The sequence below is a fragment of the Amblyraja radiata genome, chromosome 13 (genome assembly GCF_010909765.2).
Source record: "Amblyraja radiata isolate CabotCenter1 chromosome 13, sAmbRad1.1.pri, whole genome shotgun sequence".
NCBI lineage: Eukaryota > Metazoa > Chordata > Chondrichthyes > Rajiformes > Rajidae > Amblyraja > Amblyraja radiata.
In genome coordinates, this window is record NC_045968.1 from 54,692,934 (window position 1) to 54,718,419 (window position 25,486).

General features: G+C 44.2%; 1 protein-coding gene and 1 long non-coding RNA gene across 2 annotated transcripts in view; both read right to left on the reverse strand.

Moving 5' to 3' along the window:
- Positions 1-25,486, reverse strand: part of LOC116979505 (serine-rich adhesin for platelets-like) — a 1,930,096-nt gene that overhangs the window by 1,870,203 nt on the left and 34,407 nt on the right. Inside the window, exons 10-22 of the mRNA XM_033031015.1 lie at positions 25,174-25,362; positions 22,566-22,724; positions 22,199-22,357; positions 20,944-21,114; positions 19,728-19,898; positions 17,829-17,892; positions 16,507-16,628; positions 16,112-16,282; positions 14,047-14,205; positions 13,680-13,838; positions 10,366-10,524; positions 9,999-10,157; positions 6,682-6,840 (exon numbers count right to left, since the gene is read on the reverse strand). Coding sequence (XP_032886906.1) covers positions 6,682-6,840; positions 9,999-10,157; positions 10,366-10,524; positions 13,680-13,838; positions 14,047-14,205; positions 16,112-16,282; positions 16,507-16,628; positions 17,829-17,892; positions 19,728-19,898; positions 20,944-21,114; positions 22,199-22,357; positions 22,566-22,724; positions 25,174-25,362 — 2,001 coding nt within the window. The remainder of the gene's footprint in view (positions 1-6,681; positions 6,841-9,998; positions 10,158-10,365; positions 10,525-13,679; positions 13,839-14,046; positions 14,206-16,111; positions 16,283-16,506; positions 16,629-17,828; positions 17,893-19,727; positions 19,899-20,943; positions 21,115-22,198; positions 22,358-22,565; positions 22,725-25,173; positions 25,363-25,486) is intronic.
- LOC116980038 lies at positions 3,775-6,418 on the reverse strand. The gene is made up of 3 exons (XR_004413837.1): positions 6,311-6,418; positions 4,606-4,607; positions 3,775-3,786 (listed from the first exon to the last, which is right to left on the reverse strand). It is a non-coding gene; the product is annotated as an uncharacterized LOC116980038 (long non-coding RNA).

Sequence of the window (25,486 nt, forward strand, 5' to 3'; positions counted from 1 at the left end):
TATTTAATCACTCTCTTAATGATTTATAACTGTTCTATTCTTTTTCTATCATTATTTCTAAAAAAAATAGTAGATAAGTATTACTAGTGTTTTACTTAATGCAAATTGAATTAATTTGATATAAAGTTGTTTGAAGCATTGTAATTGATTACCTTTAATAAAAAAATATATATCAAGAAACAATATCATTCTTCCATCTCACGGACAGAGCTCTGAAGCATAACTGTTTCTCCTTCCACATGTGCTGACTGGCGAGCTGAATGTTTCCAATAATTCCTGCTTTATTTCCTGATTTCAAATATCTACCCTTATTAGAATCAAATCTATTTGCACTCCAACAGGGACATGAAATTCCAGCAGGTCAATCTGTGTCACATTGTGCTGTTATGACTGAGAGGTCATCATATACATTGTTAATGGGCAAAGCTTTATGTACTCACCAGTTTCTGATGTTGTGGAACTGACATCAGTAGTTGTCTCACTAGTTTGTGGTGGGTTTTCTATTGTGCTCGTTGTCTCTGAAGTGAATGGTGTTGTTGATGGAACTGATGTTAAAGTTGTAGCAGGAGATGTAGTTGTAGCTGTTGTAGCTGCATTAATACAGAGAATCGCAGCATGAATTGTAACATGAAATTTACAGCTTATATTTAAGTGTTTGTAACACATCTAGATTATTTGCCAGAATTTGTTATTTTCATAATTATTCATCTTTCAAATGGATGGTAAGATTCCATCAACTGATTCTGTGGTACTGTGGTCAGAAAACAATGAGAAAGACTGCACATTGCAAACGGACGAATCTTTCTGTACTCACTACTTTCTGATGTTGTGGAACTGACTTCAGTAGTTGTTTCACCCCACCAGCCGGCAAATACAACACATAATCCTCCGCCATTTCCGCCACCTCCAACGTGACCCCACCACTCGCCACATCTTCCCATCTCCCCCCATGTCTGCCTTCCGCAAAGACCGCTCCCTCCGCAACTCCCTCGTCAATTCTTCCCTTCCCTCCCGCACCACCCCCTCCCCGGGCACTTTCCGTTGCAACCGCAAGAAATGCAACACCTGTCCCTTCACCTCCCCCCTCGACTCCATTCAAGGTCCCAAGCAGTCGTTCCAGGTGCGACAAAGGTTCACCTGTATCTCCTCCAACCTCATCTACTGCATCCGCTGCTCTAGATGTCAGCTGATTTACATCGGTGAGACCAAGCGTAGGTTGGGCGACCGTTTCGCCCAACACCTCCGCTCAGTCCGCAATAACCTACCTGACCTCCCGGTGGCTCAGCACTTCAACTCCCCCTCCCATTCCCAATCCAACCTCTCTGTCCTGGGTCTCCTCCATTGCCAGAGTGAGCAACAGCGGAAATTGGAGGAACAGCACCTCATATTCCGTCTGGGGTCCTTGCGTCCTTATGGCATCAACATTGAATTCTCCCAATTTGGCTAGCCCGTGCTGTCTCCTCCCCTTCCGTCACCCTCTAGCTGTCTCCTCCCACCCTCCCATCCGCCCGCCCTCGGGCTCCTCCTCCTCCTCCCTTTTTCCTTCTTTCTTTCCCCACCCCCCATCAGTCTGAAGAAGGGTTTCGGCCCGAAACGTCGCCTATTTCCTTCGCTCCATAGATGCTGCTGCACCCGCTGAGTTTCCCCAGCAATTTTGTGTACCTTCGATATTCCAGCATCTGCAGTTCCCTTTTGAACACTTTGTCTACTCCACTGCGATATCTCTTCAAGGTATGCCTACTTTGAAGAAGTTCTCCTCCTCTCTCCGGAGACAGTTTCACAACCTCTCTAACTGCACACCTTCTGTGATCCCCCCTGCCCTCCAACTGTACGACCATACCCTTACCCAGACTCGATACCACAGCCACATTTGCTTCCTCGGGGCCTGCCTGCGCCATCATCTCATACCCCATGGCTTCCAGCTCCAGTTCCCTACCTCCCAGTTCGGACCCCAACCGGACCATCGGTACCGACTGGCTATCCACCGGCATACCCAGCAATTCTCCAACCGGGCACTGAGATCCACCCTGGTCGCGATGCGCCGGCACCAACAGGACCTCACATCGACACTCCCTGGACTTCAGGCCTCACTAACCCAGACCTGCAACGGACCCCAATTATATTTCATCCGCTGGAAGATCCACTTCTTCAATTAAAAATTCCTGGCCTACCTTAATTCCACCAAGGACCTTAAATTATCCCGACTCCAGGCCGCTCCCGACGCCTACACTCCGCGACTCGACCGCCCGCAGACTCCGGGCCCCAACCCTGGCCCGCATCGCCTGCCCGAGTCCCGCGACGCCATCTTGGCCACGAGGAGCGACTTCCATACTCACCGGGACGCCGCCTTCACCGACCTCTACATCGATGCCGCCGCCAACCCTCACCTGCCTACCGATGACGCCCAGCCTCGCAGCTTCAACGGTAACTTGGACTCGCTCCCCCTCGCCGATTCCTCCGACATCGCCACCCGACCCCAACTACCCAACAACGCCGCCGGACCGGGGCTATCTCAACATGGCCGCCGCTACGCACCCGATTCATCTCGCCGCCGACCCGCCGACCATCCGCCCACCGGGACCACCCACGCATCGCCCGCGGACCCCGACTCAACCACCACTGGACTCCGACCATCGGGTCCGGTGACCCGTGCCACTCGACTCCGACCATCGGGTCCGTTGACCCGCGCCGCTGGACTCCGACCATTGGGTCCGTTGACCCGCGCCACTCCACCCTCCTCCAGCAACCCACAGCCGTCGCCTTACCTGGAGCCTGGACTCTGCACTGGGCCTGCAGCCTTCACGCTGCTTACTCCCACTCTTCTGGACTTAATTCCACCGGGTCCTAGCGCCCGTCTGCCCAGCTGTGCTAACCTCAGTGGCTGCTCCACTGACCCTCCCCCATCCCCCCCAACCATGTCACACCCGCTCTTCCCCACCCACCTTACAGCCCTCTCTCCCCCCCACCCCCTGACCACCCACCACCCCTCCAACACCCACAACCCCCCCCCCACACATCGCCCCATCCCCAGTCTACCCACCTGCCTTCCTCTGGCCCCAACTCCCACCCCTGCCGGGTGTTCACCATCCCCCCCGACCTCCCCCTCTCCGCCACCCAACGGTCTGTCCTCAGCAGAGGTCTCACCTTTGTCCCCCTCCGTCCCCATCTCAATGAGTTCCGCGCCCACCATGACTTGGAGAGCTTCTACCGTCGTCTCCGCCTCACAGCGCACTTCCATGGGAAGGAGTCCTCGCCCCCTAATGATGACCCCTTTTCCCGTCTCCAACGCACCCCCTCCTCGTGGAACCCCCCTCAGAAAGTCCCGGCTCTGGAACTCTTCATTCAGAACTGCCGCCGCGACGTCAACCGCCTCAACTTCTCCACTCCCCTGTCTCACTCCAATCTTTCCCCCTCTGAACGCACTGCCATCGAATCACTCCGCAAAAACCCAGACTGGGTCATCAAACCAGCCGACAAGGGAGGTGCCGTGGTAGTCTGGCGCGTCGATCTCTACAAAGCTGAGGCCACGCGCCAACTCTCGGACACCTCCTCCTACTTACCCTTGGACCATGACCCCACTGACGAGCACCAGGCCACCATTTCTAGCACCATCACCGACTTCATCAATTCCCACGCCCTACCTGACCAAGCCTCCAAACTCATCGTTCCCCAGCCCCGCACGGCCCGTTTTTACCTTCTCCCCAAAATCCACAAACCCGGCTCTACCGGCAGACCCATTGTCTCTGCGTGTTCGTGCCCCACCGAACTCATCTCCACATACCTTGACTCCATCCTATCCCCCTTGGTCAAATCCCTCCCCACCTATGTTCTAGACACCTCAGACACTCTCCGCCGCCTCCAAGCATTCCACTCTCTGGGCCCTCACCCCCTCATCTTCACCATGGATGTCCGGTCACTCTACACCTCCATCCCCCACCAGGATGGCCTCAGAGCCCTCCGGTTCTTCCTCGACCAGAGGAGCAACCTATACCCAGCCACTGACACTCTCCTCCGCTTAGCGGAGTTGGTCCTCACCCTCAATAACTTTACATTTGACTCCTCCCATTTCCTCCAAACACAAGGCGTAGCTATGGGCACACGCATGGGCCCCAGCTACGCCTGCCTCTTTGTCGGGTACGTTGAACAATCCTTGTTCGATGCGTACCAGGGCCCCATCCCCGACCTCTACCTCCGCTACATTGACGACTGCTTTGGTGCCACCTCCTGCACCCACACACAACTGACTGACTTCATCCACTTCACCACCAACTTCCATCCGGCACTCCAATACACCTGGATGATTTCCGACACTTCCCTACCATTCCTTGACCTCACCATCTCCATCGCAGGGGACAGACTCCTGACCGACATACATTACAAACCCACTGACTCACATGGCTATCTGGACTACACGTCTTCCCACCCTGCCCCCTGTAAAGACTCCATCCCCTACTCCCAGTTCCTCCGCCTACGCCGCATCTGTTCCCAGGATGAGACATTTCATACCAGGGCATCAGAAATGTCCTCGTTCTTCAGGGAACGGGGATTCCCCTCCGCCACCATAGATGAGGCTCACACCAGGGTCTCATCCATACCCCGTAACACTGCTCTCTCTCCCCATCCCCGCACACACAACAAGGGCAGAGTCCCTCTGGTCCTCACCTTTCACCCCACCAGCCGGCAAATACAACACATAATCCTCCGCCATTTCCGCCACCTCCAACGTGACCCCACCACTCGCCACATCTTCCCATCTCCCCCCATGTCTGCCTTCCGCAAAGACCGCTCCCTCCGCAACTCCCTCGTCAATTCTTCCCTTCCCTCCCGCACCACCCCCTCCCCGGGCACTTTCCGTTGCAACCGCAAGAAATGCAACACCTGTCCCTTCACCTCCCCCTTCGACTCCATTCAAGGTCCCAAGCAGTCGTTCCAGGTGCGACAAAGGTTCACCTGTATCTCCTCCAACCTCATCTACTGCATCCGCTGCTCTAGATGTCAGCTGATTTACATCGGTGAGACCAAGCGTAGGTTGGGCGACCGTTTCGCCGAACACCTCCGCTCAGTCCGCAATAACCTACCTGACCTCCCGGTGGCTCAGCACTTCAACTCCCCCTCCCATTCCCAATCCGACCTCTCTGTCCTGGGTCTCCTCCATTGCCAGAGTGAGCAACAGCGGAAATTGGAGGAACAGCACCTCATATTCCGTCTGGGGTCCTTGCGTCCTTATGGCATCAACATTGAATTCTCCCAATTTGGCTAGCCCGTGCTGTCTCCTCCCCTTCCTTCACCCTCTAGCTGTCTCCTCCCACCCTCCCATCCGCCCGCCCTCGGGCTCCTCCTCCTCCTCCTCCCTTTTTCCTTCTTTCTTTCCCCACCCCCCATCAGTCTGAAGAAGGGTTTCGGCCCGAAACGTCGCCTATTTCCTTCGCTCCATAGATGCTGCTGCACCCGCTGAGTTTCCCCAGCAATTTTGTGTACCTTCAGTAGTTGTTTCACTAGTTTGTGGTGGGGTGGAGCTCTGGGTGGTTGTTGTTTCTGCTGTGCTCGTTGTCTCCGATGTGATTGGTGTTGTAGTTGTTGATGTAACTGGAGTTGTAGCAGGAGATGTAGTTGTAGCAGGAGATGTAGTTGTGGCTGTTGTAGCTGCATTAAAACACAGAATTGCAGCATGGAATGTAATTGCAAATGAGACAGCAGAAAGATAACATATGATTACAACCAAGCCATTCACACTGCACAGATGCATGATTAGGGAATACCGTTTAGTGAAAGGTACAGCCAGTAAAATCCAATCAAAGATAGTCCGAGGGTCACCAATGCGGTAAATCGTAGTTCAGGACTGATCTCGACTTGTGGTAGGATGCTTCAGTTCAAAAGATCATCAGAGGTAGTAGTAGAATTAGGTCATTCGGCCCACTAAGTCTAACACCCATTCAATCATGGCTGATCTATCTCACCCTCCTAAACTCATTCTCTTGCATTCTCCTGCCATCTCCTCAATCTGTGATACCCATACTAATCAAGAATCTATCTATCTCTGCCTCAAATTTGTCGACTTTGCTTCCACAACATGTGGCAAAGAATAACAGCATGGAATATAACATGAAATCAATTGATTTACGTCTGAATCGAGAGAGATGTATCACACAAAATCTATTATCAACACACCATTCAGTAGTAATGTTTTCAGTGTTTTTATGCAGGAGTGCTTGAAACAGGACGGATTGGATCATTGGTACAAATGATCAGATGAACTTGTTTCGCGAACACTGATAGAGACCATGCAAATTGGTAATGGACACATTTTTACATACTCAGTTCTGATGTTGTGGAACTGACATCAGTTGTTGTTTCACTTGTTTGTGGTGGGGTGGAACTCTGGGTGGATGTTTCTGTTGTGCTCGTCGATAAAGATGTAACTGATGTTACCGTTGTATCAGGAGGAGTAGTTGCAGTAGTAGATCCTGTTGTAGCTGTATTAAAACACAGATTCGCAGCATGGATTGTAACTTGATATTTGCGGCTAATTTTTAAGTGTTTGTTATGACTGTAGATTATTTGCCAGAATTTGTTATTTTGATAATTATTCATCTTTCAATGATTCCGTCAACTGATTCTGTGCTCAGAAAAAAATGAGAAAGACTCTGCACATTGCAAACGGACAAATCTTTCTGTACTCACTACTTTCTGATGTTGTGGAAGTGACATCAGTTGTTGTTTCACTTGTTTGTGGTGGGGTGGAGCTTTGGGTGGATGTTTCTGTTGTGCTCGTCGATGCTGATGGAACTGATGTTAACGTTGTATCAGGAGGAGTAGTTGCAGTAGTAGATCCTGTTGTAGCTGTATTAAAACACAGATAGTCAGCATAGAACAACCTATATTACTAAATCTCTGATCTTGACCGCTTTTGGCCGACTTTGTGGCGATTTCCGAGAGAACGTAGGCACCTATGGCCATCATTTTTGGCCACCTCGCTCAGAGCCCCCCTTCGCCATATGAGTGTGGAGGATTTTTTCCGTCGATGAAAAATTAGAGATATATTAATGTTTTTACAAAATTCCCCATTCTCTCTGCTGCCCCAGCTGGTGGCAGGGGGATGGATTATAAAACCAGGAAGTGTCGTGCCTCATTCAGTCTCTACCAGACCAGGAAGCAAGAAGGTCACGGCTCTCTGAGCTGCGAATAACACTGAACGCAGGTCTACTTTAGATGTCCTTGAGACTCTTGAAAGGCGCCCATAAATAAAATGTATTATTATTATTATTACTCCACGGTGAGTCACCTCGATGCGGCTGTAAAGTGGCTGCAGCCCTTTTTAACAAGTTTGAGTTCACAAAATGAATTTTGGTTGTCGGGTGTCTGCAGCCCAATTGTTTGCCTCGCCTTTTTTTAACATGTTTGTGTTCACAAAATAAATTATGGTTGTCGGGTGTCTGCAGCCCAATTGTTTGCCTCGCCTTTTTTTAACAAGTTTGTGTTCCCAAAATGAATTTTGGTTGTCGGGTGTCTGCAGCCCAATTGTTTGCCCGCCTTTTTAACAAGTTTGTGTTCACAAAATGAATTTTGGTTGTCGGGTGTCTGCAGCCCAATTGTTTGCCCGCCTTTTTTAACAAGTTTGTGTTCACAAAATGAATTTTGGTTGTCGGGTGTCTGCAGCCCAATTGTTTGCCTCGCCTTTTTGACAGGTTTGTGTTCACAAAATGAATTTTGGTTGTCGGGTGTCTGCAGCCCAATTGTTTGCTTCGCCTTTTTGACAGGTTTGTGTTCGCAAGATGAATTTTGGTTGTCGGGTGTCTGCAGCCCAATTGTTTGCCTCTTCTTTTTTATCAAGTTTGTGTTCACAAAATGAATTTTGGTTGTCGGGTGTCTGCATCCCAATTGTTTGCCTTGGCTTGGCTTTTAAAATCGTTGCTACAGTTGGATGCCTGCCCAAGCATCCATACGGCGCACAATGTCTATACTAGCCCTCTGGAAACCAGTACCTTCAGCACGCAACACCCATACTAGCGCAACAGACAGCCCCCCACAACGGCGAGCAGTATTGGAATTGGTGGAGAGGTGGAATAAAGCGTTGGTGACCAGCCCTCCCATGTGATGCTGGGACCCAATGGGTCCCACTTAGTCTAGTATGAAATTAAATGCTTATGTTCTTGTTCCTTTACAACATACAGGGATGAGATACATGGTGTGGTTCAAGCAAGAGTGTCAGTATTACGTGTCTCAATGAGAGAGAATTTGAAATTGAAACTGGAGGAGTAGAAACATCAGTAAGTACATCAGGATAAACTGTGATGGGAAAGATCAACAGGCATATTTACAGCAGAGGTAGTTATGACAAGAATGATTGAGAAAGGAATAGTCATAACAGGTGTGGATTTTCAACAGCAGTAGTTAAAACAGGTTTAGTTGCTGTAGTTTACTTGTCGTTTCGGCTCGCGTAATTGTGATTGACTCTTGTAGACGGAGCAATTGTAGCAGCAGAAACAATATCATTCTTCCATCTCACGGACAGAGCTCTGAAGCATAACTGTTTCTCCTTCCACATGTGCTGACTGGCGAGCTGAATGTTTGCAATAATTCCTGCTTTATTTGCTGATTCCAAGTATCTACCCTTATTAGAATCAAATCTATTTGCACTCCAACTGGGACATGAAATTCCAGCAGGTCAATCTGTGTCACATTGTGCTGTTATGACTGAGAGGTCATCATATACATTGTTAATGGGCAAAGCTTTATGTACTCACTAGTTTCTGACGTTGTGGAACTGACATCAGTAGTTGTTTCACTAGTTTGTGGTGGGGTGGAGCTCTGGGTGGTTGTTGTTTCTATTGTGCTCGTTGTCTTTGAAGTGAATGGCGTTGTTGATGGAACTGATGTTAAAGTTGTAGCAGGAGATGTAGTTGTAGCTGTTGTAGTTGCATTAATACAGAGAATCGCAGCATGAAATGTAACATGAAATTTACAGCTTATATTTAAGTGTTTGTAACACATCTAGATTATTTGCCAGAATTTGTTATTTTCATAATTATTCATCTTTCAAATGGATGGTAAGATTCCATCAACTGATTCTGTGGTACTGTGGTCAGAAAACAATGAGAAAGACTGCACATTGCAAACGGACAAATCTTTTTGTACTCACTACTTTCTGATGTTGTGGAACTGACTTCAGTAGTTGTTTCACTAGTTTGTGGTGGGGTGGAGCTCTGGGTGGTTGTTGTTTCTGCTGTGCTCGTTGTCTCCGATTTGAATGGTGTTGTAGTTGTTGATGTAACTGGAGATGTAGCAGGAGTGTAGTTGTAGCAGGAGAAGTAGTTGTAGCTGTTGTAGCTGCATTAAAACACAGAATTGCAGCATGGAATGTAATTGCAAATGAGACAGCAGAAAGATAACATATGATTACAACCAAGCCATTCACACTGCACAGATGCATGATTAGGGAATACCGTTTAGTGAAAGGTACAGCCAGTAAAATCCAATCAAAGATAGTCCGAGGGTCACCAATGCGGTAAATCGTAGTTCAGGACTGATCTCAACTTGTGGTAGGAAGCTTCAGTTCAAAAGATCATCAGAGATAGTAGTAGAATTAGGTCATTCGGCCCACTAAGTCTAACACCCATTCAATCATGGCTGATCTATCTCACCCTCCTAAACTCATTCTCTTGCATTCTCCTGCCATCTCCTCAATCTGTGACACCCATACTAATCAAGAATCTATCTATCTCTGCCTCAAATTTATCGACTTTGCTTCCACAACCTGTGGCAAAGAATAACAGCATGGAATATAACATGAAATCAATTGATTTACGTCTGCATCGAGAGAGATGTATCACACAAAATCTATTATCAACACACCATTCAGTAGTAATGTTTTCAGTGTTTTTATGCAGGAGTGCTTGAAACAGGACGGATTGGATCATTGGTACAAATGATCAGATGAACTTGTTTCGCGAACACTGATAGAGGCCATGCAAATTGGTAATGGACACATTTTTACATACTCAGTTCTGATGTTGTGGAACTGACATCAGTTGTTGTTTCACTTGTTTGTGGTGGGGTGGAACTCTGGGTGGATGTTTCTGTTGTGCTCGTCGATAAAGATGTAACTGATGTTAACGTTGTATCAGGAGGAGTAGTTGCAGTAGTAGATCCTGTTGTAGCTGTATTAAAACACAGATTCGCAGCATGGATTGTAACTTGATATTTGCGGCTTATTTTTAAGTGTTTGTAATGACTGTAGATTATTTGCCAGAATTTGTTATTTTCATAATTATTCATCTTTCAATGATTCCGTCAACTGATTCTGTGCTCAGAAAAAAATGAGAAAGACTCTGCACATTGCAAACGGACAAATCTTTCTGTACTCACTACTTTCTGATGTTGTGGAAGTGACATCAGTTGTTGTTTCACTTGTTTGTGGTGGGGTGGAGCTCTGGGTGGATGTTTCTGTTGTGCTCGTCGATGATGATGGAACTGATGTTAACGTTGTATCAGGAGGAGTAGTTGCAGTAGTAGATCCTGTTGTAGCTGTATTAAAACACAGATAGTCAGCATAGAACAATCTATATTACTAAATCTCTGATCTTGACCGCTTTTGGCCGACTTTGCGGCGATTTCCGAGAGAACGTAGGCACCTATGGCCATCATTTTTGGCCACCTCGCTCAGAGCCCCCCTTCGCCATATGAGTGTGGAGGATTTTTTCCGTCGATGAAAAATTAGAGATATATTAATGTTTTTACAAAATTCCCCATTCTCTCTGCTGCCCCAGCTGGTGGCAGGGGGACGGATTATAAAACCAGGAAGTGTCGTGCCTCATTCAGTCTCTACCAGACCAGGAAGCAAGAAGGTCACGGCTCTCTGAGCTGCGAATAACACTGAACGCAGGTCTACTTTAGATGTCCTTGAGACTCTTGAAAGGCGCCCATAAATAAAATGTATTATTATTATTATTACTCCACGGTGAGTCACCTCGATGCGGCTGTAAAGTGGCTGCAGCCCTTTTTAACAAGTTTGAGTTCACAAAATGAATTTTGGTTGTCGGGTGTCTGCAGCCCAATTGTTTGCCTCGCCTTTTTTTAACATGTTTGTGTTCACAAAATAAATTATGGTTGTCGGGTGTCTGCAGCCCAATTGTTTGCCTCACCTTTTTTTAACAAGTTTGTGTTCCCAAAATGAATTTTGGTTGTCGGGTGTCTGCAGCCCAATTGTTTGCCCGCCTTTTTAACAAGTTTGTGTTCACAAAATGAATTTTGGTTGTCGGGTGTCTGCAGCCCAATTGTTTGCCCGCCTTTTTTAACAAGTTTGTGTTCACAAAATGAATTTTGGTTGTCGGGTGTCTGCAGCCCAATTGTTTGCCTCGCCTTTTTGACAGGTTTGTGTTCACAAAATGAATTTTGGTTGTCGGGTGTCTGCAGCCCAATTGTTTGCTTCGCCTTTTTGACAGGTTTGTGTTCGCAAGATGAATTTTGGTTGTCGGGTGTCTGCAGCCCAATTGTTTGCCTCTTCTTTTTTATCAAGTTTGTGTTCACAAAATGAATTTTGGTTGTCGGGTGTCTGCATCCCAATTGCTTGCCTTGGCTTGGCTTTTAAAATCGTTGCAACAATTGGATGCCTGCCCAAGCATCCAAACGGCGCACAATGTCTATACTAGCCCTCTGGAAACCAGTACCTTCAGCACGCAACACCCATACTAGCGCAACAGACAGCCCCCCACAACGGCGAGCAGTATTGGAATTGGTGGAGAGGTGGAATAAAGCGTTGGTGACCAGCCCTCCCATGTGATGCTGGGACCCAATGGGTCCCACTTAGTCTAGTATGAAATTAAATGCTTATGTTCTTGTTCCTTTACAACATACAGGGATGAGATACATGGTGTGGTTCAAGCAAGAGTGTCAGTATTACGTGTCTCAATGAGAGAGAATTTGAAATTGAAACTGGAGGAGTAGAAACATCAGTAAGTACATCAGGATAAACTGTGATGGGAAAGATCAACAGGCATATTTACAGCAGAGGTAGTTATGACAAGAATGATTGAGAAAGGAATAGTCATAACAGGTGTGGATTTTCAACAGCAGTAGTTAAAACAGGTTTAGTTGCTGTAGTTTACTTGTCGTTTCGGCTCGCGTAATTGTGATTGACTCTTGTAGACGGAGCAATTGTAGCAGCAGAAACAATATCATTCTTCCATCTCACGGACAGAGCTCTGAAGCATAACTGTTTCTCCTTCCACATGTGCTGACTGGCGAGCTGAATGTTTGCAATAATTCCTGCTTTATTTGCTGATTCCAAGTATCTACCCTTATTAGAATCAAATCTATTTGCACTCCAACTGGGACATGAAATTCCAGCAGGTCAATCTGTGTCACATTGTGCTGTTATGACTGAGAGGTCATCATATACATTGTTAATGGGCAAAGCTTTATGTACTCACTAGTTTCTGACGTTGTGGAACTGACATCAGTAGTTGTTTCACTAGTTTGTGGTGGGGTGGAGCTCTGGGTGGTTGTTGTTTCTATTGTGCTCGTTGTCTTTGAAGTGAATGGCGTTGTTGATGGAACTGATGTTAAAGTTGTAGCAGGAGATGTAGTTGTAGCTGTTGTAGCTGCATTAATACAGAGAATCGCAGCATGAAATGTAACATGAAATTTACAGCTTATATTTAAGTGTTTGTAACACATCTAGATTATTTGCCAGAATTTGTTATTTTCATAATTATTCATCTTTCAAATGGATGGTAAGATTCCATCAACTGATTCTGTGGTACTGTGGTCAGAAAACAATGAGAAAGACTGCACATTGCAAACGGACAAATCTTTTGTACTCACTACTTTCTGATGTTGTGGAACTGACTTCAGTAGTTGTTTCACTAGTTTGTGGTGGGGTGGAGCTCTGGGTGGTTGTTGTTTCTGCTGTGCTCGTTGTCTCCGATTTGAATGGTGTTGTAGTTGTTGATGGAACTGGAGATGTAATAGGAGTAGTTGTAGCAGGAGAAGTAGTTGTAGCTGTTGTAGCTGCATTAAAACACAGAATTGCAGCATGGAATGTAATTGCAAATGAGACAGCAGAAAGATAACATATGATTACAACCAAGCCATTCACACTGCACAGATGCATGATTAGGGAATACCGTTTAGTGAAAGGTACAGCCAGTAAAATCCAATCAAAGATAGTCCGAGGGTCACCAATGCGGTAAATCGTAGTTCAGGACTGATCTCAACTTGTGGTAGGATGCTTCAGTTCAAAAGATCATCAGAGATAGTAGTAGAATTAGGTCATTCGGCCCACTAAGTCTAACACCCATTCAATCATGGCTGATCTATCTCACCCTCCTAAACTCATTCTCTTGCATTCTCCTGCCATCTCCTCAATCTGTGACACCCATACTAATCAAGAATCTATCTATCTCTGCCTCAAATTTATCGACTTTGCTTCCACAACCTGTGGCAAAGAATAACAGCATGGAATATAACATGAAATCAATTGATTTACGTCTGCATCGAGAGAGATGTATCACACAAAATCTATTATCAACACACCATTCAGTAGTAATGTTTTCAGTGTTTTTATGCAGGAGTGCTTGAAACAGGACGGATTGGATCATTGGTACAAATGATCAGATGAACTTGTTTCGCGAACACTGATAGAGGCCATGCAAATTGGTAATGGACACATTTTTACATACTCAGTTCTGATGTTGTGGAACTGACATCAGTTGTTGTTTCACTTGTTTGTGGTGGGGTGGAACTCTGGGTGGATGTTTCTGTTGTGCTCGTCGATAAAGATGTAACTGATGTTAACGTTGTATCAGGAGGAGTAGTTGCAGTAGTAGATCCTGTTGTAGCTGTATTAAAACACAGATTCGCAGCATGGATTGTAACTTGATATTTGCGGCTTATTTTTAAGTGTTTGTAATGACTGTAGATTATTTGCCAGAATTTGTTATTTTCATAATTATTCATCTTTCAATGATTCCGTCAACTGATTCTGTGCTCAGAAAAAAATGAGAAAGACTCTGCACATTGCAAACGGACAAATCTTTCTGTACTCACTACTTTCTGATGTTGTGGAAGTGACATCAGTTGTTGTTTCACTTGTTTGTGGTGGGGTGGAGCTCTGGGTGGATGTTTCTGTTGTGCTCGTCGATGATGATGGAACTGATGTTAACGTTGTATCAGGAGGAGTAGTTGCAGTAGTAGATCCTGTTGTAGCTGTATTAAAACACAGATAGTCAGCATAGAACAATCTATATTACTAAATCTCTGATCTTGACCGCTTTTGGCCGACTTTGCGGCGATTTCCGAGAGAACGTAGGCACCTATGGCCATCATTTTTGGCCACCTCGCTCAGAGCCCCCCTTCGCCATATGAGTGTGGAGGATTTTTTCCGTCGATGAAAAATTAGAGATATATTAATGTTTTTACAAAATTCCCCATTCTCTCTGCTGCCCCAGCTGGTGGCAGGGGGATGGATTATAAAACCAGGAAGTGTCGTGCCTCATTCAGTCTCTACCAGACCAGGAAGCAAGAAGGTCACGGCTCTCTGAGCTGCGAATAACACTGAACGCAGGTCTACTTTAGATGTCCTTGAGACTCTTGAAAGGCGCCCATAAATAAAATGTATTATTATTATTATTACTCCACGGTGAGTCACCTCGATGCGGCTGTAAAGTGGCTGCAGCCCTTTTTAACAAGTTTGAGTTCACAAAATGAATTTTGGTTGTCGGGTGTCTGCAGCCCAATTGTTTGCCTCGCCTTTTTTTAACAAGTTTGTGTTCACAAAATAAATTATGGTTGTCGGGTGTCTGCAGCCCAATTGTTTGCCTCGCCTTTTTTTAACAAGTATGTGTTCACAAAATGAATTTTGGTTGTCGGGTGTCTGCAGCCCAATTGTTTGCCTCGCCTTTTTTTAACAAGTTTGTGTTCACAAAATGAATTTTGGTTGTCGGGTGTCTGCAGCCCAATTGTTTTCCCGCCTTTTTTAACAAGTTTGTGTTCACAAAATGAATTTTGGTTGTCGGGTGTCTGCAGCCCAATTGTATGCCCGCCTTTTTTAACAAGTTTGTGTTCACAAAATGAATTTTGGTTGTTGGGTGTCTGCAGCCCAATTGTTTGCCTCGCCTTTTTGACAGGTTTGTGTTCACAAGATGAATTTTGGTTGTCGGGTGTCTGCAGCCCAATTGTTTGCCTCTTCTTTTTTATCAAGTTTGTGTTCACAAAATGAATTTTGGTTGTCGGGTGTCTGCATCCCATTTGTTTGCCTTGGCTTGGCTTTTAAAATCGTTGCTACAGTTGGATGCCTGCCCAAGCATCCATACGGCGCACAATGTCTATACTAGCCCTCTGGAAACCAGTACATTCAGCACGCAACACCCATACTAGCGCAACAGACAGCCCCCCACTACGGCGAGCAGTATTGGAATTGGTGGAGAGGTGGAATATGCGTTGGTGACCAGCCCTCCCGTGTGATGCTGGGACCCAATGGGTCCCACTTAGTCTAGTATGAAATTAAATGCTTATGTTCTTGTTCCTTTACAACATACAGGGATGAGATACACGGTGTGGTTCAAGCAAGAGTGTCAGTATTACGTGTCCCAATGAGAGAGAATTTGAAATTGAAACTGGAGGAGTAGAAACATCAGTAAGTACATCAGGATAAACTGTGATGGGAAAGATCAACAGGCATATTTACAGCAGAGGTAGTTATGACAAGAATGATTGAGAAAGGAATAGTCATAACAGGTGTGGATTTTCAACAGCAGTAGTTAAAACAGGTTTAGTTGCTGTAGTTTACTTGTCGTTTCGGCTCACGTAATTGTGATTGACTCTTGTAGACGGAGCAATTGTAGCAGCAGAAACAATATCATTCTTCCATCTCACGGACAGAGCTCTGAAGCATAACTGTTTCTCCTTCCACATGTGCTGACTGGCGAGCTGAATGTTTCCAATAATTCCTGCTTTATTTACTGATTCCAAATATCTACCCTTATTAGAATCAAATCTATTTGCACTCCAACTGGGAAATGAAATTCCAGCAGGTCAATCTGTGTCACATTGTGCTGTTATGACTGAGAGGTCATCATATACATTGTTAATGGACAAAGCTTTATGTACTCACTAGTTTCTGACGTTGTGGAACTGACATCAGTAGTTGGTTCAATAGTTTGTGGTGGGGTGGAGCTCTGGGTGGTTGTTGTTTCTATTGTGCTCGTTGTCTCTGAAGTGAATGGTGTTGTTGATGGAACTGATGTTAAAGTTGTAGCAGGAGATGTAGTTGTAGCTGTTGTAGCTGCATTAATACAGAGAATCGCAGCATGAAATGTAACATGAAATTTACACCTTATATTTAAGTATTTGTAACACATCTAGATTATTTGCCAGAATTTGTTATTTTCATAATTATTCATCTTTCAAATGGATCGTAAGATTCCATCAACTGATTCTGTGGTACCGTGGTCAGAAAACAATGAGAAAGACTGCACATTGCAAACGGACGAATCTTTCTGTACTCACTACTTTCTGATGTTGTGGAACTGACTTCAGTAGTTGTTTCACTAGTTTGTGGTGGGGTGGAGCTCTGGGTGGTTGTTGTTTCTGCTGTGCTCGTTGTCTCTGATGTGAATGGTGTTGTAGTTGTTGATAGAACTGGAGATGTAGCAGGAGTTGTAGTTGTAGCAGGAGATGTAGTTGTAGCTGTTGTAGCTGCATTAAAACACAGAATTGCAGCATGGAATGTAATTGCAAATGAGACAGCAGAAAGATAACATATGATTACAACCAAGCCATTCACACTGCACAGATGCATGATTAGGGAATACCGTTTAGTGAAAGGTACAGCCAGTAAAATCCAATCAAAGATAGACCGAGGGTCACCAATGCGGTAAATCGTAGTTCAGGACTGATCTCGACTTGTGGTAGGATGCTTCAGTTCAAAAGATCATCAGAGATAGTAGTAGAATTAGGTCATTCGGCCCACTAAGTCTAACACCCATTCAATCATGGCTGATCTATCCCACCCTCCTAAACTCATTCTCTTGCATTCTCCTGCCATCTCCTCAATCTGTGATACCCATACTAATCAAGAATCTATCTATCTCTGCCTCAAATTTGTCGACTTTGCTTCCACAACCTGTGGCAAAGAATAACAGCATGGAATATAACATGAAATCAATTGATTTACGTCTGAATCGAGAGAGATGTATCACACAAAATCTATTATCAACACACCATTCAGTAGTAATGTTTTCAGTGTTTTTATGCAGGAGTGCTTGAAACAGGATGGATTGGATCATTGGTACAAATGATCAGATGAACTTGTTTCGCGAACACTGATAGAGACCATGCAAATTGGTAATGGACACATTTTTACATACTCAGTTCTGATGTTGTGGAACTGACATCAGTTGTTGTTTCACTTGTTTGTGGTGGGGTGGAACTCTGGGTGGATGTTTCTGTTGTGCTCGTCGATAAAGATGTAACTGATGTTAACGTTGTATCAGGAGGAGTAGTTGCAGTAGTAGATCCTGTTGTAGCTGTATTAAAACACAGATTCGCAGCATGGATTGTAACTTGATATTTGTGGCTTATTTTTAAGTGTTTGTAATGACTGTAGATTATTTGCCAGAATTTGTTATTTTCATAATTATTCATCTTTCAATGATTCCGTCAACTGATTCTGTGCTCAGAAAAAAATGAGAAAGACTCTGCACATTGCAAATGGACAAATCTTTCCGTACTCACTACTTTCTGATGTTGTGGAAGTGACATCAGTTGTTGTTTCACTTGTTTGTGGTGGGGTGGAGCTCTGGATGGATGTTTCTGTTGTGCTCGTCGATGATGATGGAACTGATGTTAACGTTGTATCAGGAGGAGTAGTTGCAGTAGTAGATCCTGTTGTAGCTGTATCAAAACACAGATAGTCAAAATAGAACAATCTATATTACTAAATCTCTGATCTTGACCGCTTTTGGCCGACTTTGCTGCGATTTCCGAGAGAACGCCGGCACCTACGGCCGTCATTTTTGGCCACCTCGCTCAGAGCCCCCCTTCGCCATATGAGTGTGGAGGATTTTTTCCGTAGATGAAAAATTAGAGATATATTAATGTTTTTACAAAATTCCCCATTCGCTCTGCTGCCCCAGCTGGTGGCATGGGGACGGACTATAAAACCAGGAAGTGTCGTGCCTCATTCAGTCTCTGCCAGACCAGGAAGCAAGAAGGTCACGGCTCTCTGAGCTGCGAATAACACTGAACGCACGTCTACTTTAGGTGTCCTTGAGACTCTTGAAAGGCGCCCATAAATAAAATGTATTATTATTATTATTACTCCACGGTGAGTCACCTCGATGCGGCTGTAAAGTGGCTGCAGCCCTTTTTAACAAGTTTGTGTTCACAAAATGAATTTTGGTTGTCGGGTGTCTGCAGCCCAATTGTTTGCCTCGCCTTTTTTTAACAAGTTTGTGTTCACAAAATGAATTATGGTTGTCGGGTGTCTGCAGCCCAAATGTTTGCCTCGCCTTTTTTTAACAAGTTTGTGTTCACAAAATGAATTTTGGTTGTCGGGTGTCTGGAGCCCAATTGTTTGCCTCACCTTTTTTTAACAAGTTTGTGTTCACAAAATGAATTTTGTTTGTCGCGTGTCTGCAGCCCAATTGTTTGCCCGCCTTTTTTAACAAGTTTGTGTTCACAAAATGAATTTTGGTTGTCGGGTGTCTGCAGCCCAATTGTTTGCCTCGCCCTTTTGACAGGTTTGTGTTCACAAGATGAATTTTGGTTGTCGGGTGTCTGCTGCCCAATTGTTTGCCTCTCCTTTTTTATCAAGTTTGTGTTCACAAAATGAATTTTGGTTGTCGGGTGTCTGCATCCCAATTGTTTGCCTTGGCTTGGCTTTTAAAATCATTGCAACAGTTGGATGCCTGCCCAAGCATCCATACGGCGCACAATGTCTATACTAGCCCTCTGGAAACCAGTACCTTCAGCACGCAACACCAATACTAGCGCAACAGACAGCCCCCCACAACGGTGAGCAGTATTGGAATTGGTGGAGAGGTGGAATAATGCGTTGGTGACCAGCCCTCCCGTGTGATGCTGGGACCCAATGGGTCCCACTTAGTCTAGTATGAAATTAAATGCTTTTGTTCTTGTTCCTTTACAACATACAGGGATGAGATACACGGTGTGGTTCAAGCAAGAGTGTCAGTATTACGTGTCCCAATGAGAGAGAATTTGAAATTGAAACTGGAGGAGTAGAAACATCAGTAAGTACATCAGGATAAACTGCGATGGGAAAGATCAACAGGCATATTTACAGCAGAGGTAGTTATGACAAGAATGATTGAGAAAGGAATAGTCATAACAGGTGTGGATTTTCAACAGCAGTAGTTAAAACAGGTTTAGTTGCTGTAGTTTACTTGTCGTTTCGGCTCACGTAATTGTGATTGACTCTTGTAGACGGAGCAATTGTAGCAGCAGAAACAATATCATTCTTCCATCTCACGGACAGAGCTCTGAAGCATAACTGTTTCTCCTTCCACATGTGCTGACTGGCGAGCTGAAGGTTTCCAATAATTCCTGCTTTATTTCCTGATTCCAAATATCTACCCGTATTAGAATCAAATCTATTTGCACTCCAACTGGGACATGAAATTCCAGCAGGTCAATCTGTGTCACATTGTGCTGTTATGACTGAGAGGTCATCATATACATTGTTAATGGGCAGAGCTTTATGTACTCACTAGTTTCTGACGTTGTGGAACTGACATCAGTAGTTGTTTCACTAGTTTGTGGTGGGGTGGAGCTTTGGGTGGTTGTTGTTTCTATTGTGCTCGTTGTCTCTGAAGTGAATGGTGTTGTTGATGGAACTGATGTTAAAGTTGTAGCAGGAGATGTAGTTGTAGCTGTTGTAGCTGCATTAATACAGAGAATCGCAGCATGAAATGTAACATGAAATTTACGGCTTATATTTAAGTGTTTGTAACACATCTAGATTATTTGCCAGAATTTGTTATTTTCATAATTATTCATCTTTCAAATGGATCGTAAGATTCCATCAACTGATTCTGTGGTACTGTGGTCAGAAAACAATGAGAAAGACTGCACATTGCAAACGGACGAATCTTTCTGTACTCACTACTTTCTGATGTTGTGGAACTGACTTCAGTAGTTGTTTCACTAGTTTGTGGTGGGATGGAGCTCTGGGTGGTTGTTGTTTCTGCTGTGCTCGTTGTCTCTGATGTGAATGGTGTTGTAGTTGTTGATGGAACTGGAGATGTAGCAGGAGATGTAGTTGTAGCAGGAGAAGTAGTTGTAGCTGTTGTAGCTGCATTAAAACACAGAATTGCAGCATGGAATGTAATTGCAAATGAGACAGCAGAAAGATAACATATGATTACAACCAAGCCATTCACACTGCACAGATGCATGATTAGGGAATACCGTGAAAGATACAGCCAGTAAAATCCAATCAAAGATAGTCCGAGGGTCACCAATGCGGTAAATCGTAGTTCAGGACTGATCTCGACTTGTGGTAGGATGCTTCAGTTCAAAAGATCATCAGAGATAGTAGTAGAATTAGGTCATTCGGCCCACTAAGTCTAACACCCATTCAATCATGGCTGATCTATCTCACCCTCCTAAACTCATTCTCTTGCATTCTCCTGCCATCTCATCCATCTCTGACACCCATACTAATCAAGAATCTATCTATCTCTGCCTCAAATTTATCGACTTTGCTTCCACAACCTGTGGCAAAGAATAACAGCATGGAATATAACATGAAATCAATTGATTTACGTCTGAATCGAGAGAGATGTATCACACAAAATCTATTATCAACACACCATTCAGTAGTAATGTTTTCAGTGTTTTTATGCAGGAGTGCTTGAAACAGGACGGATTGGATCATTGGTACAAATGATCAGATGGGCAAAGGGCAAAGCTTTATGTACTCACTAGTTTCTGACGTTGTGGAACTGACATCAGTAGTTGTTTCACTAGTTTGTGGTGGGGTGGAGCTCTGGGTGGTTGTTGTTTCTATTGTGCTCGTTGTCTTTGAAGTGAATGGTGTTGTTGATGGAACTGATGTTAAAGTTGTAGCAGGAGATGTAGTTGTAGCTGTTGTAGCTGCATTAATACAGAGAATCGCAGCATGAAATGTAACATGAAATTTACAGCTTATATTTAAGTGTTTGTAACACATCTAGATTATTTGCCAGAATTTGTTATTTTCATAATTATTCATCTTTCAAATGGATGGTAAGATTCCATCAACTGATTCTGTGGTACTGTGGTCAGAAAACAATGAGAAAGACTGCACATTGCAAACGGACGAATCTTTCTGTACTCACTACTTTCTGATGTTGTGGAACTGACTTCAGTAGTTGTTTCACTAGTTTGTGGTGGGGTGGAGCTCTGGATGGTTGTTGTTTCTGCTGTGCTCGTTGTCTCTGATGTGAATGGTGTTGTTGTTGTTGATGGAACTGGAGATGTAGTAGGAGATGTAGTTGTAGCAGGAGAAGTAGTTGTAGCTGTTGTAGCTGCATTAAAACACAGAATTGCAGCATGGAATGTAATTGCAAATGAGACAGCAGAAAGATAACATATGATTACAACCAAGCCATTCACACTGAACAGATGCATGATTAGGGAATACCGTTTAGTGAAAGGTACAGCCAGTAAAATCCAATCAAAGATAGTCCGAGGGTCACCAATGCGGTAAATCGTAGTTCAGGACTGATCTCGACTTGTGGTAGGATGCTTCAGTTCAAAAGATCATCAGAGATAGTAGTAGAATTAGGTCATTCGGCCCACTAAGTCTAACACCCATTCAATCATGGCTGATCTATCTCACCCTCCTAAACTCATTCTCTTGCATTCTCCTGCCATCTCCTCAATCTCTGACACCCAACCTAATCAAGAATCTATCTATCTCTGCCTCAAATTTATCAACTTTGCTTCCACAACCTGTGGCAAAGAATAACAGCATGGAATATAACATGAAATCAATTGATTTATGTCTGAATCGAGAGAGATGTATCACACAAAATCTATTATCAACACACCATTCAGTAGTAATGTTTTCAGTGTTTTTATGCAGGAGTGCTTGAAACAGGACGGATTGGATCATTGGTACAAATGATCAGATGAACTTGTTTCGCAAACACTGATAGAGACCATGCAAATTGGTAATGGACACATTTTTACATACTCAGTTCTGATGTTGTGGAACTGACATCAGTTGTTGTTTCACTTGTTTGTGGTGGGGTGGAACTCTGGGTGGATGTTTCTGTTGTGCTCGTCGATAAAGATGTAACTGATGTTAACGTTGTATCAGGAGGAGTAGTTGCAGTAGTAGATCCTGTTGTAGCTGTATTAAAACACAGATTCGCAGCATGGATTGTAACTTGATATTTGTGGCTTATTTTTAAGTGTTTGTAATGACTGTAGATTATTTGCCAGAATTAGTTATTTTCATAATTATTCATCTTTCAATGATTCCGTCAACTGATTCTGTGCTCAGAAAAAAATGAGAAAGACTCTGCACATTACAAACGGACAAATCTTTCTGTACGCACTACTTTCTGATGTTGTGGAAGTGACATCAGTTGTTGTTTCACTTGTTTGTGGTGGGGTGGAGCTCTGGGTGGATGTTTCTGTTGTGCTCGTCGATGATGATGGAACTGATGTTAACGTTGTATCAGGAGGAGTAGTTGCAGTAGTAGATCCTGTTGTAGCTGTATTAAAACACAGATAGTCAGCATAGAACAATCTATATTACAAATCTCTGATCTTGACCGCTTTTGGCCGACTTTGCTGCGATTTCCGAGAGAACGCCGGCACCTACGGCCGTCATTTTTGGCCACCTCGCTCAGAGCCCCCCTTCGCCATATGAGTGTGGAGGATTTTTTCCGTAGATGAAAAATTAGAGATATATTAATGTTTTTACAAAATTCCCCATTCGCTCTGCTGCCCCAGCTGGTGGCAGGGGGACGGACTATAAAACAAGGAAGTGTCGTGCCTCATTCAGTCTCTGCCAGACCAGGAAGCAAGAAGGTCACGGCTCTCTGAGCTGCGAATAACACTGAACGCACGTCAACTTTAGGTGTCCTTGAGACTCTTGAAAGGCGCCCATAAATAAAATGTATTATTATTATTATTACTCCATGGTGAGTCACCTCGATGCGGCTGTAAAGTGGCTGCAGCCCTTTTTAACAAGTTTGTGTTCACAAAATGAATTATGGTTGTCGGCTGTCTGCAGCCCAATTGTTTGCCTCGCCTTTTTTTAACAAGTTTGTGTTCACAAAATGAATTTTGTTTGTCGGGTGTCTGCAGCCCAATTGTTTGCCCGCCTTTTTTAACAAGTTTGTGTTCACAAAATGAATTTTGGTTGTCGGGTGTCTGCAGCATAAATGTTTGCTTCGCCTTTTTGACAGGTTTGTGTTCGCAAGATGAATTTTGGTTGTCGGGTGTCTGCAGCCCAATTGTTTGCCTCTCCTTTTTTTATCAAGTTTGTGTTCACAAAATGAATTATGGTTGTCGGGTGCCTGCAGCCCAAATGTTTGCCTCGCCTTTTTTTAACAAGTTTGTGTTCACAAAATGAATTTTGGTTGTCGGGTGTCTGGAGCCCAATTGTTTGCCTCACCTTTTTTTAACAAGTTTGTGTTCACAAAATGAATTTTGTTTGTCGCGTGTCTGCAGCCCAATTGTTTGCCCGCCTTTTTTTAACAAGTTTGTGTTCACAAAATGAATTTTGGTTGTCGGGTGTCTGCAGCCCAATTGTTTGCCTCGCCCTTTTGACAGGTTTGTGTTCACAAGATGAATTTTGGTTGTCGGGTGTCTGCTGCCCAATTGTTTGCCTCTCCTTTTTTTATCAAGTTTGTGTTCACAAAATGAATTTTGGTTGTCGGGTGTCTGCATCCCAATTGTTTGCCTTGGCTTGGCTTTTAAAATCATTGCAACAGTTGGATGCCTGCCCAAGCATCCATACGGCGCACAATGTCTATACTAGCCCTCTGGAAACCAGTACCTTCAGCACGCAACACCCATACTAGCGCAACAGACAGCCCCCCACAACGGTGAGCAGTATTGGAATTGGTGGAGAGGTGGAATAATGCGTTGGTGACCAGCCCTCCCGTGTGATGCTGGGACCCAATGGGTCCCACTTAGTCTAGTATGAAATTAAATGCTTTTGTTCTTGTTCCTTTACAACATACAGGGATGAGATACACGGTGTGGTTCAAGCAAGAGTGTCAGTATTACGTGTCCCAATGAGAGAGAATTTGAAATTGAAACTGGAGGAGTAGAAACATCAGTAAGTACATCAGGATAAACTGCGATGGGAAAGATCAACAGGCATATTTACAGCAGAGGTAGTTATGACAAGAATGATTGAGAAAGGAATAGTCATAACAGGTGTGGATTTTCAACAGCAGTAGTTAAAACAGGTTTAGTTGCTGTAGTTTACTTGTCGTTGCGGCTGACGTAATTGTGATTGACTCTTGTAGACGGAGCAATTGTAGCAGCAGAAACAATATCATTCTTCCATCTCACGGACAGAGCTCTGAAGCATAACTGTTTCTCCTTCCACATGTGCTGACTGGCGAGCTGAAGGTTTCCAATAATTCCTGCTTTATTTCCTGATTCCAAATATCTACCCGTATTAGAATCAAATCTATTTGCACTCCAACTGGGACATGAAATTCCAGCAGGTCAATCTGTGTCACATTGTGCTGTTATGACTGAGAGGTCATCATATACATTGTTAATGGGCAGAGCTTTATGTACTCACTAGTTTCTGACGTTGTGGAACTGACATCAGTAGTTGTTTCACTAGTTTGTGGTGGGGTGGAGCTCTGGGTGGTTGTTGTTTCTATTGTGCTCGTTGTCTTTGAAGTGAATGGTGTTGTTGATGGAACTGATGTTAAAGTTGTAGCAGGAGATGTAGTTGTAGCTGTTGTAGCTGCATTAATACAGAGAATCGCAGCATGAAATGTAACATGAAATTTACAGCTTATATTTAAGTGTTTGTAACACATCTAGATTATTTGCCAGAATTTGTTATTTTCATAATTATTCATCTTTCAAATGGATGGTAAGATTCCATCAACTGATTCTGTGGTACTGTGGTCAGAAAACAATGAGAAAGACTGCACATTGCAAACGGACGAATCTTTCTGTACTCACTACTTTCTGATGTTGTGGAACTGACTTCAGTAGTTGTTTCACTAGTTTGTGGTGGGGTGGAGCTCTGGATGGTTGTTGTTTCTGCTGTGCTCGTTGTCTCTGATGTGAATGGTGTTGTTGTTGTTGATGGAACTGGAGATGTAGTAGGAGATGTAGTTGTAGCAGGAGAAGTAGTTGTAGCTGTTGTAGCTGCATTAAAACACAGAATTGCAGCATGGAATGTAATTGCAAATGAGACAGCAGAAAGATAACATATGATTACAACCAAGCCATTCACACTGAACAGATGCATGATTAGGGAATACCGTTAGTG